The following is a 15,837-nucleotide window of genomic DNA, read 5'->3' as shown; positions in this document are numbered from 1 at the left end:
GCTTCGTCTTAAAGATCTCTGGCATCTAACAAGACTATTCTCTGTAAATTTAAAGCCTACATAATGGACAACGAAAAAGGCTGGCAAACTAAGAACACAATCACTAACATCACACTTATGCCCCCAAACACTTACTTAGAATAAAATGTACTTAAAAGAAAATGCAGTGAAGATTGTGTAATCACAAAACATGACTGCACCTACCAAATCTTTTATATTTTGAGATTTCAGATCAGGACAATGATTTCAAAATCAAACAAAAACAGAAGTCTTAATCAAACACCTGATGGCAAAGTTCCTTATCTACTGAGTAGGGTCTGCTCCATTCTCCTCAATTAATTGCCTTTTTTTTTTGTTCCAGCTGTCTTCTCAGAATCATGTTCTTCACATGGCTCACACTCTTCACCTGGTTGTGGTGAAACTGGAATCGCATCAACTACGAGGAAGCAATCATCCTTCAGTACCTGCTCAGCTGTCAGTCTGTTACAGCAGAACAAATTCAGGAGAAGAGATTTAACTTTACCATCCTACAAACAGAGTGAGAAGGATTTCATCAGTAAGCAAAACAAACTCGACTATAAACAACCACCAAGTATTTGATGAACATATTTTGTAAGTGCTTAGGGCCCAAAGCCCTCACAAAGGTTGTACCATAGCATTCCCAATGGTCAGCAACACTTCACAGTCATAGTGCTCATTAACAGCAAAATAAAAGCAAGTGTTCAGCACCAGGTCTCTCAACCTCATGGCAGCAGATTTCACAAAAGAGCACGAGTTATTATATTTTAAAATATCAATTCACTGAACTACTGTAAGTTAGAGAAATACTCAAGTTGGTCTTTTTACTGAGAAGAAACAGAAGAGGTGCTATTCACTTTCTACTACTTAATCTTTTAATTTTTGTCATATTGTTTTCTCTCTCTACAAGAGCACAGGGAAAAAAGGAAAACCAAAGTAATGGTCTCTAAATCAACAGCAGCTATTTTGTATTAACCCATCACTTACACTTAGGCTCTTTGGATTTATCAGAAGGGATTACGTGCCCAAATGCTTAGCACATTAACAGTGCTAGACTCCATACACAACAGATAAAAACACAACTGCTATACATAAGCATAAATATCAGCTGTTGAGGGAGGAAGAGCATGCGCTGGATTTGGACAAAAGGACTGCAAGAAAAAATCTCAAATGCTGGTCTAGGCATCTAGATTACCAAAACTCAATGAGAACAGGATCTTTCCGCAAGAAGACTTGCTTGTTCAGTCTCCAAGCCAGCAATACCTCTGACCAAGGTCAATAAAACTGCAAAGCACAAGATACCTGTACACCTTTCACCTACCGCCATTTCACCAGACAGGAGAATCACTGTGATGCAAAGGAACATACAGAAATAGTCAAAAACTTGAAGACAGAAACAAGCAGACAATTTCCAACTCTTCCACTAATTATCAGAGTGACCAGATCTGGGAGAATTAGCCACTCCCCAGATAATCTGAAATCTGTGTGAAAAGATGAGGTCTGAAAACTGTTGATCTTACAGGCATAAATGATTGCTAAAAGTTTATAAAACATTTACATTGCTCAAAGGAAAATGTCTAGTTAAGAAGATCCAAACATGTGCAATGAAATACAGGAGCAAACCATGACTACACTCTTCCTCTGCAAAATTAAAAGCAAAGAAAGTCTGAGCATTTAAAATGCTTGAAAAGCTTTGTACTTGTATATTTGCATTTCATGATACTATCAAATGTCTGTCAACAACAAATATCTCCTTCTCACCATCTTCTCGCACTTGACTGCACTTGGAAAATTGATTCTACAAGGAATACCACTGTAAGACATTTCATCATGTTTACTCGATGTCATTGTGTTTGCTCTTTCTTACTTTTTTTTCTTCCTTAAATACACAAAACTGGATGCGGAAACACACTGAACACTAAAGCTTGGCATGGCTAAATGAGTGGCTACAAGACCTTATCTCTCAACTTTGCTTTTCGTCAACAGATACCTAACATTAATATCCCTGTTTTAAAGCTTAACATTATTTCCTGTGCCAACTTTACAGTTGCTGAAAACAACAAAAATTGTACTAGTCGCAAGTGTGCAGTTCCTCTGGGCACAAGACTGAGATGGAAGGGAAATTACCAGCCTGTCAAGAGCCTGCAGATGGGCATGGAGATTAATTCTGAATAAGCTGATTATAGATAAAGCACTTAAAAGCAAAATAGATTTTCCCCAAGAACTGGGACAAGGATTAACAGCCAGAGGTCTAAAAGATTCCCTAAGAAACAGCTGAAAGATATTTATTAGTATTACATTTCTTAATAAAACCCTCATGTGTGTTTCTGTGCACTGCAAGCAGCACAGACTGCTTTCCAGCAGACTTTGGTGGTTGGTGCACGTGCATGCAGACACATGGAGGATGAATCCTTAAAAACTGCCAAAAATGATATATTGATTAGGATTGTATCACCTGACAAGGTCAAAATCAAATGCTGCTGCTTTTCTTCAGGGAAAAAAGTTAAAGAAACTTGCTTGTATTAAAAGCTGCAAAATTGAGATAAAGGCAGCTGTTTGCACTTCAGAAGATACTTGCTATAGAAGAACACTGAAGTATAATACCCTGCAACCGGCCATTTAAACTTTGATTTGCATTCTTCAGACCTTATTTGTAAAACATTATCACAGAAGAAATTTTATGGAAAACACACATGAACCAAACTCTATTTTTAACATCCCAAGAAATCTTTTAGATTTCCTTGAACAATTAAGTTTCCCTTGTGCATGACAAAGTCAGGTTTTTCAGTATCTAAGGATTATTATGCATAAACCTGAATGACACACTGAGCAGACAGTTCTGTACAAGTTTTGTAGAATATATTTTAAAACCTCTAGTTAGCCCTAATGGTGAATCATGAAGTATTGAATCTTCTTTCCTAGAGTATTGTGTGTTTCATGAGATTAATTTAACTTTTAATAAGAAACTAAGCAACTATAATGAGTGATAAGAAACACTATTTACAGGATCACTTCTCTGCTCAAATGCTGCATGTTTTAATCTTTTATTTTCCATGGTAGCGTCACACTGGAAATTTTGCAGAGGGATTTGGTAGACAGTCCTGTGCTTTATCAGTAATGCTTTCATCACTGGAGAACATTGTTGAAATTAAGTTATTAAAAGACATACTGTAGAGGATAAGAGTCATCTAATAAAACAAGATTATTTACAGTACTGTGCTATGACACAAGCTACCTTGCCCTGGACACTGGAACCACTACAGCTACTGCTACTGTATCACGACAGTTTCTTAACATAAACACAGTAAACAGGATACACTAAGGTCAGAATAGAACACAACTCTAGTAATTTAGCCCCATGCATAATAGTTATCTCCACAAAGCAGGCAAATAATTAATACACAAGTACAACCAACAGAGAGGGATTTATTATTTGGGTTTCTTTTTCCCTTGACAAAACAACCCATATTTATCTCACCAACAGCAACTCCACTGCTTTGTTTTCTACTTTTCCATTTAAAGTATTTTTCTACTTTTCTGAAAATATGGGGATTAGCCTCTAACTCTTCCCTATATTCCTTAGAAAATTCTATCCATAACCTAAGACTTCACTTAAAAGCTAAACAGTCACCTGCTTGCAGGTTTTTTAATAACAGTATAAGGCTTGACTTAAGGAGTTTCATGGCCTTCTCAAATCTAGATAAAGCAGTAAGCTCTCACTTAAAGTAAGATCAACAGAATAAGCATGATATGAGAAGTAGTCCACACAGATTAAAAAACAAAGGACAATCCACTCAAGGGAAATGGGAAGGACACAGGACAAGAACAAAGCAGTCAGTAACTAGACAGGCAGAAGTACAGCCAAAAGTATGAAGCAGAAACTAGTCTGGGAAAGCTAATGATTTGGAGCAGTGAGTTTCTTTAAACTATGTATGGTGGCATGTCTTTTGTTATTCCAACTTCTGTAAGGATGAAAAGGAATCACCTGTAGCAAAGGTAGAAGAGGTTAAAAGCAAGCAAGAAAAAAGGTCTTAACTCCTGGCCAGAAGGCTGAAAGCTTATGGGAAAGAAAGTTACACAAGAAAATATAACCCAAGGAAAGGCAAGCACTCAGGTAACTAAGGCGTGCAGAGGGAAGGCCATAAAATTATCTGCTTATGATGAACATCCAAGAGATAGACAAGTTAGAGAACGATCAACTTCAGAGTTGGAGACCGAAGTTGGGAAATATGAAGGCACACAGGTCTACTTCTTATTCTCAAAGAGTCACTGAGACACTGGGCAAGGATAAGCTTCAAAAAAGGGACTGAAAATAGAGTTCACGGTGACAACAGTTGCTGGCATGCAGTAGACTGAGAACAACAGTAAAGAATAGAAAGAATGAAAGCAGCAACACAAATTCATATGACGCAGGGTCCACTTATATCTGTGCATTTGTTTCAGAGGCATATGAAAGTTTATGTTTCACGAAGAAAAAAAACAAAAGAAAGAATAAAGGGCACAATACACTTTTACAACTGCATTTATGTAATCAAAATTGAATCTGGCTGTTTTATTAATGCTCAAGCACTGTGCAATCATTAGGAAGACAGATGAACAAAGTCAACCTCCCTGACTTCAGGAAAGACAGGTTCCTAATTCAAATACCTCCTTTTGAGGCTGAATCTCAATGACTTATTCCCCAAGTCTGCAACTTGGCATCATTCAATTAATAGTTATCTGTGAAGAAGTTGCTCCTTCTGAGGTTGGAGTTAAATATTTACAAAAACTCTGGGATTTTCTACCTTCTCAAGTACCACTTTATTTGTGCATGCTACTTAGAATTATCCAAATACTCAATTAAGAATATCTTCTCAGTCCAGCACTTACAATGAAATGTTTGACTTGAAAAAAAAAAGAATCAATTAACCACCTCTACACAAGAACAATCTAATCTTCCTCATCTGACAATTAACATACCATGACAACCACATCCACGTCAGGTGTTCCATCTTCTTTTACGCCAAACTCCTGGTTTTGAACACAAAGCTGTAAATGAAAAGATACACAATGCATAACACTGTTGGTTTTTTCCCCTTTAGTTTAACAAAACCAACCATCAGTCAAGGAGATTCCAAGCTTCAAGTAAAAATGGATTGTTAGGGAAAATGACAGGGAAAGGCTTTTTTCCTAATTTCACAGTAGGGTAAAACATGCAAGGGGCTTAAGGTCCCCTTACACAGACACAAGGGGAAAAATTTAGTATCAGAAGAAACGTTTAGAGGTCAAAAGAAAGACTTTTTAAAAAATGACTCAAAGTCCACACCCAAGCCGTACGTTTAATTATATAATCCTTTTTAAGAAGTGCTGAGGGGTAAGTGCACTCTAACAGACAAATGTGAACCCTGTACCTATAAAAAAAAGTAAAATTTCCCCAGTCTTTATTACTGCCTAGAACCATACCAGAGTACAGCCTTTTTCAAAACCCTGCCTGCAGGTTAAGCTGAAAATTACTCTATTCTGAACACAGACAGCAAAAGGATGCATGTGTTTAGTCAGTGCTGGGCTCTTGTGACACAGATCAGCAGAGAACTCAGAAAACCACTGTCTCAATTTTAGAAGTGGCACTGCTGTTTAATGAGGGAGAACACAATTTCAGATGCCCAACATGAAACACAACTGTTGAATACAATACTAACACCTGACCTAGGATTTTGCATCAAATGATCAATACAACAAAGTCCAAGCTGAAGATTAGTTCCATGTGGATTAATCTAAAATTCAGCTGGCAAACTTGGATGAGGTTTCACAGTAGTGGTGATCTTGCTGTATCCCAGATATTCTCTTCAGGCAGACAGCTATTTGTACAACTTTTTTTTTTTTCTTCTTTTACTGTGGGGTTTGTTTTGGGTTTTTTTACTAACTTCTACTTGTAAAAACCTTTTTTCTAGAACAGATGAAGATCTGAATAGTGATACTGAAAGCGTTCTAACTAAACCGTACAATGTTAATAAATTATAAACATCTACAATATTAAAGCTACACTTTAGTTCATCTATTTCAGTAGAAAAATTACTTAAAGCAACTGCTTCCTAAATTGGGAATAAAATATAATGAAGAGTGATTTTTTAATGAACCAGCTTCATCTTCTCAGCACAGGTAACTGACAATGGCTACCTATCAACTTGCAGTTTACGTCTCTGTTAGGAAGCGTTTTTAAGATGCTGCGGCACAGAAGGGATTACTGAAGTCATCACTGTTTAGCTGATGGAACTGCCAGTGTTTCCCAGGAAGACCCCCATGTACCTGGAGCTCCAACTGGTACTCAGTGAACCAGTTCCAATGTACCAAGCACTCATCCAAAAATCACTACCTGGGAACATCAGCACTCACTGGGTAGCTTGTGGCTTTTCAAGTCTGGGAAATCTGCAGTCTTCCCATTCAGATTACACGGCACTGACACCCTGAGTTGGGGAGGCAGCAGTACAGTGCCAGAAGACAAAAAGGAGATGAGGAGATGCTGTGCAACATACCACCTAACACAGGAAAGTAGATTGCTTTCTCCTCCCTGGCATAACACACACTAAGAAACAAAACACCTATCAAAGCACTGTTGCCAGCAACAAAAGATATGACAGCCCCGTCTTCATCTTCCCTCTCTTGATTTGGGTAATTCCTCAGAGGCAAAGTCACAAAACAAGAAGAAAAAAAGGCTCACAAGGAATGAATAGGAAGAGCAGTAAGAACTGACAATCCACAACATGAGGAACAAAAGCATAATTTTTTTTCATATTGCTATATAATGCACTGTCTTCTGCCCATAATCATAACTCCCATTAACTCCACACTTTCACTCAGTTGAAAATATGAACACTTATTCCACCAAAATCGTTCAAAGCAGAAGTTGAAGATAATATTTATTGCTCTTTATAAGCCTGCTACAGTTCCATAACATTACTAGAAACTCTCCCACAAACCATAACATACCCAGAACAGAAGGCAGCCGTAAGCATACATGTCAGAGGATGGAGAAGCTGGCTGTCCCATTTTCAGTTCAGGAGATACTAAGCTCAGGGTACTGACAACCATAGAGTTTGCAGCAGCACGTTGTTCCTATGGGGAAATAAATTGTACCCATAATTTCAAGCAAGGTCAACTGCACAGTGAAACAGATGAATCTCCTGCTCCCTTTTAACATGTCAGACAACTTTACCATAGAGTTCTGTGCTGACCCAGACTGAAATGTAAAATCCTCTGTTACTGATTAAAAAAAAAAAAAAGTGGCGCATAAAGGAAAAATGAGATAACGTCACACATCTATCATTCATAACTGTAACAGAAGAATAGGGATGGCAGATTTTACTCCGTACTAGAACTACTAAAGCTCACAAGGTGGTAAAGAATACAAATTGCAAAACTCCCCAAATTAAAAAAAAAAGTCACACGTATCGAAAGACATTCAGCACTACTTTGGAGAACTTTAGTTATGTTCAGTTCTGCCAGCTTTCCTATTTTTTCTTCTCTGCCTTTCTGATCTTTACCTGAAACTAGCTGCTTCCTCCCTCCTGGTTTCCAGCATATTTTAGGATTGTCTACTGTCAAAATAAAAGCTAGACCCTGAGTTTCTGTCTCCCTCCATGATAGCAGCCAGTAGCAGCTATAGCTGCTATAGTCAGACTGGAGAATACTAATCTCCAGATTGCTAAGAGTACTTGGTAACACATCAATTACCAGTTCCACTCATGCATTTGTGATCATGCAGAAAGTAGAAGCACTGAGCAGTATTGATACCCCTATAGAGAAGGCACAAACTGGATCCAGGTTGTGAACCATGGGTGGAACTTTCCTGCTCTGTCATACATGAGCTGCTCGTTTCAGCACAGCCCGTAACTGCAGGAAGGAGTAAGGAGAGAAATAGTCTTCCTCAGCTCTTGCAATTTTCACAGTGACACCATCTGTACCGAGAATGACCTTTCAGAAAATTCAGCTGTCAGTCAAAAATTTTTAAAGCATCTCTCTTCAGCATGTTGAAAATTGAAATTTATTTCAAGGGAAGCACTCCTTGCTGTCCAAACATTTGACACTCTTCATGAGATTAACAGATAATGCATTTCCAAAGCTGAAGTAAAAGTTCTCAATGAAGCTTCCTTTTATTTATATTATGTTTATTAATATAATGACAGATTATTACAACATATTACTATTTTAAAAATAAATAAGCATAAAGCAGACCTCTAGCACAAAAATGTTTTAGCTCAAACAACTTGAGTTTAGAAAGTCAAAAAGTGACTACAGAACAGAGACCATTATTGAAGACTTTGCTATGGAAACACAATGAGTAGTATAGCTTGTGTTCTTAAAGGGTATCAGATCTTCCCCACGAACAACACTGAAATTTTTTACTATGAAACTGAGGACTAAATCAGAAGTAAATATAAATACATGTATATGTAGGCAACATGTAAAATCCTGTTAATTTACCAAATACCATGACAGATTAAAACACATGCTAGAACCCCATTACCTATCAAACAGAAAGGCAAAGAATTCATGTATGAGCTTGACTAGCCCTTCTTCAAATATGAGTTCCTACTCTCATTTCTGATGATGCTGATTACCATTCAATATACAAGACAGACAGACAGCAAACTACTGCAACTTCTCTGCCTTTTCTGTTCCACTGTTTTGCTTAACCAGAGTCCACACTAAGTAATTCTTTCGCCCTACCTTGAAGATTAGATTGGTTACAAAAATTTCAAAAAGACAAACTGCCCAACCCTATTCAGAATACGAAACAGCAATTTCACTGCTAAGCATAACGTTTATCAGTAAATCTTTTAAACAGGAACCACAGTTCTGTTTTGATACATAATTACAACTGAAAGTCACTAAAGGATTTTTTTTTTACCTCTGATTTTGTGAAATCAAAGTCTCCGACGATTCCTTGTTTTCGATTCACAGCAAACACATTATTTCCATGCAGAGATCCATGCACTATCTTAGCTCCGTGCAATGTTTGTAGACCTTGGGCCACTCCTTTCATCACTTTTAATGCCTCCTAATGATTTAATTTGGGTGTTTATTACAAAGATAGATATGGAAAAAACCAAGCACAGTATCAAGTCAGTTTCTACCCAGGACTATGACTTTTTTTTTTTTTTTTTTTTAAGGTTTTTGCACATTCAAGGTTCACGCCAATTCCATTTTATGAAGTTTGGATTAATTCCCAGTAAGATTATCATGACTTGCACAGTCAGGCAGGGGAAAAAAAAAAATACAGTCACCCATTAACAAATCACTAACATGAAAAAATATGTAAAAAAACAAACATCATGCAACTTGGACCTTTACAAGTAGGTCCAAGTCAGCAAGCAGAAGCTTTAAGTCATTGAACAGAACTAGAGAAAAGACCGTATTGGCTACTAGCTACTGCTTCTTTTGAGAAGGGATGACTATCCAAACTGCCTACACACTGTGTGTGGACGAGCAAAAAGAAAAAGAAGGGGATGAAGTGAGGGGTGGTGTGGAAATTACACACACAGGAGTCCTCTAAAGCTTCAATACAGAAATGCCTGACCCTGAACATCTAACATGTTCAACTGCCATACTTTTAAAATGTATTAGTAATACAGCTCATTCATTAATTTCAATTACAAAAAAAAAGTGCATCCAAGCAAAATCTCTTTTAGAAAATTATAAACTGCTGCCTGACCAGATGCTAAGAACAGCAGTCAAGCTATCCTGTGCAACTTTGTACAGTCACTGTCAGCCACCAAAGTACGTACACTGTGAAATACCATCAGCACCATGAAATACGGCAAAACAGTAAGAGTTCAGGTCAAAAACATATAAAATAAAACACTGATAGTCTAAGTAGTTATACTTACTTCTAAAGTTAAAGGTCTATCAGCCTGTAAAGCTCCCAGACTTGCTCCTGGGTAGTATGGGACCATTAAATATACCAAAGGATCAGACTTAAACAGGGGAAAAAAAAAAAAAAAAAGGAAAAATAGATTGTTTCAAATATTAGGAATATTGGGAAGTTTAACATGCACTAAATGTGTGATAAATTGACTCATGTTTATTAAGTAGACAGTTTATCTAAACTCAGAACAGAAGTATTTTTCTGATTCAATGCTCCAGCTTAAAATATGTTAAATCTTTAACTACAACTGCAAGTCTTTCAGCTTAAACCAGAAATGAAGATCATCAATTTGAATCTTGCCTTGCAGAAAAGAAGGAACAACAGTTGTAATAATCCAGATTTCTCCTTCTGCTGATCCCAAGCTCTGTGATACTTGGCAACTCTTTCTACCACTTTGGCTTCGGAGCTTACATCTACAGAGTATCCCTTAAAAACAAAACAGATACCCAACTTCTTACTCCTGATGCCTATAACATTATTGCATTAAACTATTTTTAATTAAAAGAAATGCATATTGTTAGATGCTATTATATAATTTCCTCTTCTACTTAACACAAAAGTCAATTCCAATTATCATAGGCTGTTCCCATATTTTCTTATTAACTCTTAGAAAGTTTGTACCAACAAAACAGGGAGCGTGTCTCTAATTTGAGATTTAAATAAGCCAAGTCAAAAGCAAGAATAATATTTACAACTATGCCTCTCATAACACTACATCCCCTGGTTTCCCAATTGCTAGCAGATTGGTAGAGAAGCAGAGCAAGGGAAAAGCAGCAGCTCCTTAAATTTCTCAGTGAAATCATCAGGAAGACAAACCAGCATCTGCAAAAAGAGACAGGAGTAACGAACAGGAAAAAAGGCCCACCAGATACCAGAAAGAACAGACAGCAGAGAGGAAGCACTGCTCCCTACAGCAGTCCTCAAAAGGCAGCAGGGGGTAGGGGAACGAATAAAAAAAAAAAAAAAAAAAAATCAGTAAGCAACCTGGAAGCAATCCAGAAGGAAAAACAATGCTTCGCATTCTACAGGCCCCAACAAAAAAGCTACCATCAGAAAAGGACTGTTAAACACAGGGATACGATACGAAAGCAACAGCAGAGTTCGTTCAGAATCAGCACATTAGTAAGCCAAGGCCTTACCTGCAGCACTAACTGAAAGCCAGTGCCAACATTACCTTTAAAAGAACCTTCTGGCCCTCAATTTCTGAACACACTAAAGGTCGCTTCGTGCTCAGTTCCTTCATGGGCTCAGCATCCAAAAGGTCTCGCTCCAGGCTGCATGTCAGAAGTCCGCCAGAGTTCTAAAGCACATGCACACACAGGTATCAGGGTGAGTGCACAGTGTTTAACAGCTGGTAAGATTCAGAGGCTTCAGCTCCCTCTCCTCTTCCTCAATCGACTTAGCAAAGCACAAAAACAGTTGAGATGTGTTAAAAAGTTAGTTACGGCAACTGTTACCTAGGGCTGGCCACGATGAGGCAGCTAATGAAATGCACTCCTTGAACATCCCCCAGAAGAGGGGGAGGAGGCGGTAGGCCACAACAAACAATGCTCAGGGTGTATGTCCCCCAAACGGACAGAGACTGCGCAGAGCATTGATAGTGCCTGAAACAGTAACTGACAGTGCATTCAGAGACAATCTCTGCTTACCATATAGTTTAGAATTCCTGCTTCTGGATAAAGAAGCGGTAACTCAGGGAACTTCTGTACCAAACACGTAAGCTTCTCCTAAATGAAAGAAACAAGGCCCACAGCTTCAGGTCACTAGTTTCTGACATATATAAATATACACTGACATTTGCAATGTATACCCAGGACATTCAAATGTACATTGACCATGACTGTACCTCCTCCAACAACATCATCCCAAGTAACACTGCCATTTGCTTTTTAAATAAAAAGAAAAACCAACACACACAACATGAATACAGCAGTTCAATATGGACAGATTTTTGAAAGCTGAGAGTGGGTAGTGTTAAGGCCACAAACAGGTCATGCACCATCACAGAAAACATTTTGTCTTTTCTACAAGACACTTTAGTAGTCCTAAACAAAGGAAAACAACTTCACTACAGGTAAGTGGGGGAAGATAGAAATCAAGTAGTAACATAGACCAGGCCAGCATCTCATGCACCTCCAGACCACGCACAGCTGTAATGCTGCAAGGTAACTATTACGACACAAATGCTATGCCTGCAGAGGTAGGTATATCACCACCAGAAATCCTGCTGCCCTCCTAACTTGCTCACAAGGCAATGGTTTCCAATTCTTCCATCCATATAGAGGACTTAGCGAACAGGTGATCTCCTCCACTTCAGGATAAAAACCTGTTTTAACCTAGTCAGAAACAGTTCCCCTTCTTGCAAGAAATAGTCTTTCTTCAGCAGCTGAACTTACACGTTCACCTGCAGCTCTTCTGCGTTGAGAACTACAGCTCACATTTTTTTCTCACCTCCCTCCTTTAGCGGGGCAGGGGGGGAAGGTCTGAAAAAACTATGTTCAAATGGAGATAAAACCGATCAGCCTCCATGCCTTCTCCCATAAGTTTCACCAAAAAAGGGTCATCTTCACATTCAACACCATAAAAAAATTACATTTTTTTAATTTTACCCAGAGCAGACATTAAAGCAACTGAAATACAGATGTGCCTCATACAGGTTTTAGTTGCCCAAGTAGTTTAATACTTACATATTCTTCCTGTTCCTTGGATATTTCCTGAAGAACCCTATTCCTCAGATCAGCAATCTCCTCTTTTATTCCTGTCATTTCAAACTCACTGTAATCATCAGACTGCATTAGGAATAACAAAGTTAGTGTACAACTCTCACTCTGTTGTTATACCAATCAGCAGTAACCTACTACATCAGGATTAAAAAACAGCTTCCATATCACAGTTCTGGAGTATGCATTCTTAAATGCATATTTTACTCAGTCTCCTTCCTGGAAACCCAACTGAATCCCTTAGAACCTAACCACTGAGAAAGGTGTTCCCTTTATTTATGTGACAGACCAAATGTTCTAGCCCTTTGCCTACTTGTTTCCTAAGTCAAAGAGCATTTTTTTTTCTTTAATTAGCTGATCACATATAATCATAACAGCAACATCATTCATCTACCAGCAATGCCAGGTTCTATAATTCATTCACTTTTTTTCTCCCGTAAGGAGGCATTTTCCTCGTCACCTCATTATTCAAGAATCCTTTTCCCAATAGGTTTCATTAGTCTGTCTTATTTTAAGTCCCTCTTGAAAGCTTACTGCCCCTTTACAATGCTTACAAAAAGACACACACAGGTTCTTTTTTTCCCTAAGCATCACCAGAATAATTAATGTGTGATCAAACAAACAGCACTGAAGCTGGGGTAATATTTACATTCTTCTTCTGAGGTGTAGCAGGGAACCCTGAAAACTAGAACACACCTTGACTTCTGTCACCCAAGGGGAGGTACACGCATTATTAACCAAGTAAAAAAAAGTAATTACACAACCAGCACAGTAAAAAGAGCTGGACAAAACTGTTCATGCTGTGCACAGCAACTGTCACCAGAGAGACTTAGTTAAAAGCACAGTGCCATGGCTGGGGACTGAAACAGAAAAGTGGCTATGTACTGACTTTTTTTTTTTTTTCTTTTAAGCCATTCAGGCTTGGTCTCAGGGGCCTGTAAAACTTCCATAGTTAAAAGCAAAATTCAGGTGAGAAAACGCAAGCTGTTCTATACAGTTATCACCTACTTGGAATAGACAAAAATTAATGTTTCTAAACCAAACAACAGACAAACACCAACACTGTAACATTTTCATACTTCCTCAAAGTTGTTCTTTTCAACCAGCTTCCACCTTAACTGGGCCTTTAAGCTTTTCACAGTTTTCTTAATTGATAATAAGTTGTTAATATTGGGTCTTCTGTTCAACCATTCCTCAGCCTGTTTTTTGAACTAGTAGGAAACAAAAAAAAGAAAGAAAAAAGAAAAAAAACATCAGAAAGTGTTCAAGCATTCTATTTTACTATGCTTCAGTGCAATGCATTAAAGAAACTGCCTGAAGCCTGCTTGAACTCAGCTTTTCAGGGTCTTTCCCCACAGAAGAGGGGTTTTATTGTGTTTCATTTTAATTACATTACGTTTTAACAGCCTTCTGGAAAACCAACATTCTACTTAAAGCTCAATTCCCTTAAACTTACATAGTACTGATTTGTAATGAATCCACAGATTGCAGCTTCCATTGCTTTATTCTTTTTTTAAAAAGTATCTTTGTATTTAACTGAAATGAAGCATTGGCTGAGGTAATGCACAACTGCAATTCTCAATCTTTAACCCAACCAACTTCTCATCACCAATATACTCCTAGAATTTCCTTATGAAAAGAGACCATCTTTCAAAAAGAAATTATGTCAGAAAAGGTTACTAGTATAGATCAGTGTAACAGAAATAAGACATAAATTCACCTCCACACTGGCCAAGTATCGGTTCTGTATGACAGTGATCATACTTTGCTCCTGACGAACATTATGTATAACTTTATTGTAAGCACTCATAATTATTCCCTTCTCTGCTTCATCATGCTCCTGGATTGAATTACACAGAGAGAGATTAAAAATTGAAAGTTGTTCTTCATTTATAGATACCAACATTTAAGATGTAAAATCTTTACTGAGAAATTCCATTGTTAATGGAAAAAATAATTCATCACATTTTTCTCTCTCTTCTTACAGAGATTCTAAAAGGGAAGTTAGCAAGTCTAAGAGCTCATCCAATAGTTTCAACAGAATAAAACTGACTGGCACTTTTATGCAGAAGTCCAATTTCATATTTCACATGCTATGAAAGATGGTGGTTTTTTTAAGGATAGCATAATTCAATAGATAAGCCATTCTTCTAAAAGAGAGTCACTTATTCTATCACAGAGGGCAGTGACAAGCAGACTAAACTGGTTTGTTGTTAGTATGATGCTGCATTAGAGGAGAAGTTCAACTTTTGCTGACACGACCATTCTCTGCCACAGTAGGGACTCTCGTTGCAAAGACAATGCAAGTACCTCAAAGAGTTAGCAAAAAGAGAACGGAGGAAATGCTTATCAGAAAAGGTAAATAACTGGGAAAAAGGCTAACACAAGCATAGAAAAAGATTATCAGTAGAGCAAGAACACCTGACCCATGCAAAATGAAAGTGATTAAAAACTATTCATCTCTTAAGACTAGAAAAAGTAAATTTATCCATACACATTCACCCAGAGAGGAAATACCATTATTTTAAACACAAACTTACTTTTCATCACCTGTATTTTCAACACAAGCACCAAACGCAGTACAGCTCAAAGAAAGCTCGTCTGCACATAGAAAGGGAAGAACCAGTTTTCCCAGGGTTTCTTCTTTAAGCCTGTCATACATACAGCTAAGCTCCTGTAACCCAAAGCTGTCCTCTGCCTGTTGCCTGGAAAGAACATTCTCTTCTCTCTGGGGAGCAACCTGGGTGACTATCACATTTCCACAAAAAAAGATGCTGCCTTGTAGTGTATAAACTCATCTGATACATTAAGAAAGCTTTAAGCTGAAATCAAAGATGTATAAAATATATAGAAGTCATGACACAGTGGGCATGATTAGAACTTACATTTAAGTCAGTATCCAGCTCTTCACAAATAGCCAACTCAACCTTTTTCAGAATTTCATCCGCACTGCCAACCACTTCCTCTAAATCTGAAGATGTTTCTGACATCAGGTCAAAACACTTCAAAGAGGGGGAGGGGGAAAAAAAAAATAATCAGCCTTGGAATTGAAAGTAAGAAATTAGCAAGCAGACAGCAAAAACAAGCAAAAAATACAAAGAATTACAGCATTACTGGAAATCTCATCAGGATTTACATCAGATCTCACCTTTAACTGCCTCACACTTGAATGATATAACGATTTCTAGAACCAAC

The 15,837-nt window shown here is 37.8% G+C and overlaps 1 protein-coding gene across 1 annotated transcript in view; it reads right to left on the bottom strand.

Moving 5' to 3' along the window:
• Positions 1–335: 335 nt before the first annotated feature.
• Positions 336–15,837, bottom strand: part of STK31 (serine/threonine kinase 31) — a gene marked incomplete at its 5' end in the record, with an annotated part of 38,917 nt that continues 23,415 nt past the window's right edge. Inside the window, 11 exons of the mRNA XM_010281507.1 lie at positions 336–527; positions 6,985–7,110; positions 8,906–9,055; positions 9,885–9,971; positions 10,223–10,348; positions 11,097–11,222; positions 11,572–11,649; positions 12,610–12,711; positions 13,722–13,853; positions 14,363–14,482; positions 15,528–15,644. Of these exons, the coding sequence (XP_010279809.1) occupies positions 336–527; positions 6,985–7,110; positions 8,906–9,055; positions 9,885–9,971; positions 10,223–10,348; positions 11,097–11,222; positions 11,572–11,649; positions 12,610–12,711; positions 13,722–13,853; positions 14,363–14,482; positions 15,528–15,644 (1,356 nt within the window). The remainder of the gene's footprint in view (positions 528–6,984; positions 7,111–8,905; positions 9,056–9,884; positions 9,972–10,222; positions 10,349–11,096; positions 11,223–11,571; positions 11,650–12,609; positions 12,712–13,721; positions 13,854–14,362; positions 14,483–15,527; positions 15,645–15,837) is intronic.

The sequence above is a fragment of the Phaethon lepturus genome, unplaced genomic scaffold (genome assembly GCF_000687285.1).
Source record: "Phaethon lepturus isolate BGI_N335 unplaced genomic scaffold, ASM68728v1 scaffold14622, whole genome shotgun sequence".
Taxonomy (NCBI): Eukaryota; Metazoa; Chordata; class Aves; order Phaethontiformes; family Phaethontidae; genus Phaethon; species Phaethon lepturus.
This window is presented reverse-complemented; position numbering and strand designations above follow the sequence as displayed.